This window comes from Elephantulus edwardii, unplaced genomic scaffold (assembly GCF_000299155.1).
Source record: "Elephantulus edwardii isolate Elephantulus edwardi_28Jun2011 unplaced genomic scaffold, EleEdw1.0 scaffold00012, whole genome shotgun sequence".
In the NCBI taxonomy this organism is placed as follows: domain Eukaryota; kingdom Metazoa; phylum Chordata; class Mammalia; order Macroscelidea; family Macroscelididae; genus Elephantulus; species Elephantulus edwardii.
The window spans coordinates 23,547,956-23,550,753 of record NW_006399762.1 but is presented as its reverse complement, the minus strand read 5'-3'; the positions used below and the strand labels follow the sequence as shown (position 1 = coordinate 23,550,753).

Sequence of the window (2,798 nt, the reverse complement as noted above, 5' to 3'; positions counted from 1 at the left end):
AGTTTGAAGACTTAAGGTGTGTCTGATTGAGGCCATAGTGTTTTCCATCACTTGCTATTCCTCTGATTGCTGAACAGTGAATAAGAATAACAAAAGAAGCGATACCTTGAAATTGTGGTTTTGGAGAAAAGGACTGAACAACAGTAGGTAAAAAGAGTATGTCTTAGGTGCAGCCAGAAGGCTCCTGGGAAGCAAGGATGGTAAAGTTGTGCCTGTCTTCGGGCATGTTGCTAGGAGAGACTAATCTTTGAAAAGGGACATTGTGCTTAGAAAGGTGGAAGGTCAATAAAAAAGGGGAAGACCCTCAATGAGATGAACTGACACAGTGATTACAGCAGAGTGCTCAAGTGTATCCGAGATAGTGAGGAGGGCACAGGATAGCACCAAGTTCACATCTGTTTACAGGAGTATGTGTCTTACCACATCTAACAACAACAACTGTGTGCCTTTTTGTGTTTTCTAAATCTCACCACCTGATTATTGAGGCAGGATTTTTACTCAGGTCTCAACCCTGATTTATAGAAGGAAATTTTTTTGGGGTGTGGCCTGCATTGCTGTTTATCTTAGTGATGGAAGGAGAGAACTGAGCAGAAAGGAAGAACTGGGAGTAGAGCACATTTTTTGGACCTTAAGATCCCTCCACTGAGAAGCTCCTAGTCTTTGGGGGAAATAAATGTCAAGATTTCCAAGATACTGGAAATCTCCAAGAACACTGGACCTACAGATGTTAAAAGGAAACAGTCTTTTCTTCTAAGTTGAGCCAACAGACAGAAAGCCTTTCGTTTCCTGAATGTAGACTACTAGCCTGCTTAACTATGGGAGAATAAATTTAGGTTTGTGGTATTCCTGTTACAGAAACACTTGTTAAGTAAGACATAAAATTAAGCAGGTAAGTAGAGCCCTCTAGTGCTTCTGCTATATATTTACATGGTCAACTTTTGTGTATCTCTTTTAAGTTTTTACTGATTTTAACAAATTTACTCTCCAGAAGAATCACATTTTCTTATGTTACCTAATAAAGCATGGAAAAGAAGTGGCAGTCTCATAATTCTAATATATGCTTGTTTAAAATTATAACAACATGAGGATATTAGAATTATCTTGCATTTTATTAGATCTAAATTCAGATACTTTGCTAATACGTGTTATGATTATCATAATATTATTTACTTTTGTGCATAGAAAAAAACAAAAACCACTGCCATTAAGTCAATTCTGACTGATCACAACCCTCCATCAAGTTTCTGATCCTGTAAATCTTTACAGCAAAAGACTGCTCTGCTTTTCCCCGTGGAACAGCTTGTGAATGCAGCACCTGCGTGTCAAGGTGTGGGTAAATGAACTGAGGTGGATGGTGGCATCATGGCATGTTCCTGCTGTGAAATATTACTAATGGGTGAAAAAACCTTCAAGCTCATTGCCATAGAGTCAGAACCTGCTCATAATATCTCCAGTGGGCTTTCAGAGGCTGTAAGAGGAGGAGATTACTATCCATCTTTTTCTAGTGCGCTTTCTGGTAGATTTGAACTGCACCATTTGGGTTGGCAGCACAGCACCTTACCCACCAGGCCACCTGAGTTCTCTATTAGTAAGTTATATCTGTGTATTAGTGAAATAGCTTGAGGGGACAGCAAGTTATAAAATGATTCTGTACATGTGTATATATTTACAGTTTTAACTGAAAGAAAAAAAAGGGGAGAACTTAAAACCCCTACTTAAATATATATTTATGTAAACAAAGGAAATCATAAGAAGGAAAATTAACAGTATTGAGTTTAACAGTGAGGAGGGGAAGAATGGGAGGGGAAAGACCTTTTTATTTACCTTTAATTATTTAAATTTTAAGGGAGAATTGCAATGGAAAAACTTGAAAAGATCAGCAAAATGGGAAATTATAATCTGCGTAGTTTTCAGACTGATTGGCTGAGAATTTTAGAATTGAGTACAAATAGAAATTAGCTGAACCAAATCAGTTCCTGCACTGCTTTTCTGAATTTGTTTATTGTTTAAATGGGGGTGTTTCTGCTTGATAATCTCCTTAGATATGGCTGATGCTCAGTTTAGTGGAGCTTAGTATTTCTCTGTGTTTTTCTAATAAGCTTTTCCCTTGTGCTGGGAATGAAAATGCTTCTCCTTGTTAATCCAATTAAATCTATTAAAGGAGGGGCCTCTATGAAAAGGCCCTTCTTTGAAGTCTTGGGAGTTGATTGGTCCCAAATATTTTTCCTCATCACACCTTAAAACATAGTTATTGAAGATTTATTATGAAGCCTGTCTCCATATCTTCCTTTCAAAATGCTAAGGTATAATTTGAGCAACAGTTCAGACTCTAAAAATGAAGATGGCTCAGTCTTTTCACAGACGGAACATAATATTGTTGCAGCATACTTGATTATGGCAGGTATGACTGTTTAAATTACTCTGTTATCAGTTAAATTTTGCTTTAGAATGGGAGAAGAAAGTGTCAGCATATGCAAGTAGGAAGAATGGATTTCAGAGCCTGGGTTCACAGTGTTTCAAGCTACGTATTGTTGGTCAACTACAATTAGTCACTTAACTTTTTCTGCATTGGTTTGCTTCAATGGTGAGTGAGGAAGTTACTGTTTACTATGTCTGCTTCCAGGATACATAGGTCAAATAAAGTGTATAGGTGAAAAATGAAAGCATTGCCAATGTCATAGACTATGTGCAATCTTGATAATGTGAAAGCAGTAAAATGGAGTTGAGAAACATTATAAAATGAATTTTTATGTTCATCTATATATTTAGTAATTGTGTTTTCAAATCAAGTTTTTGTT

At 36.8% G+C, this 2,798-nt stretch overlaps 1 protein-coding gene across 1 annotated transcript in view; it reads left to right on the top strand.

The window, feature by feature from the left end:
- The first annotated feature begins 2,261 nt into the window (after positions 1 to 2,261).
- RRH (retinal pigment epithelium-derived rhodopsin homolog) overlaps positions 2,262 to 2,798 on the top strand; it is a 35,069-nt gene continuing 34,532 nt past the window's right edge. The window contains exon 1 of the mRNA XM_006881091.1: positions 2,262 to 2,401. Coding sequence (XP_006881153.1) covers positions 2,296 to 2,401 — 106 coding nt within the window. The 5' untranslated portion in view covers positions 2,262 to 2,295. The remainder of the gene's footprint in view (positions 2,402 to 2,798) is intronic.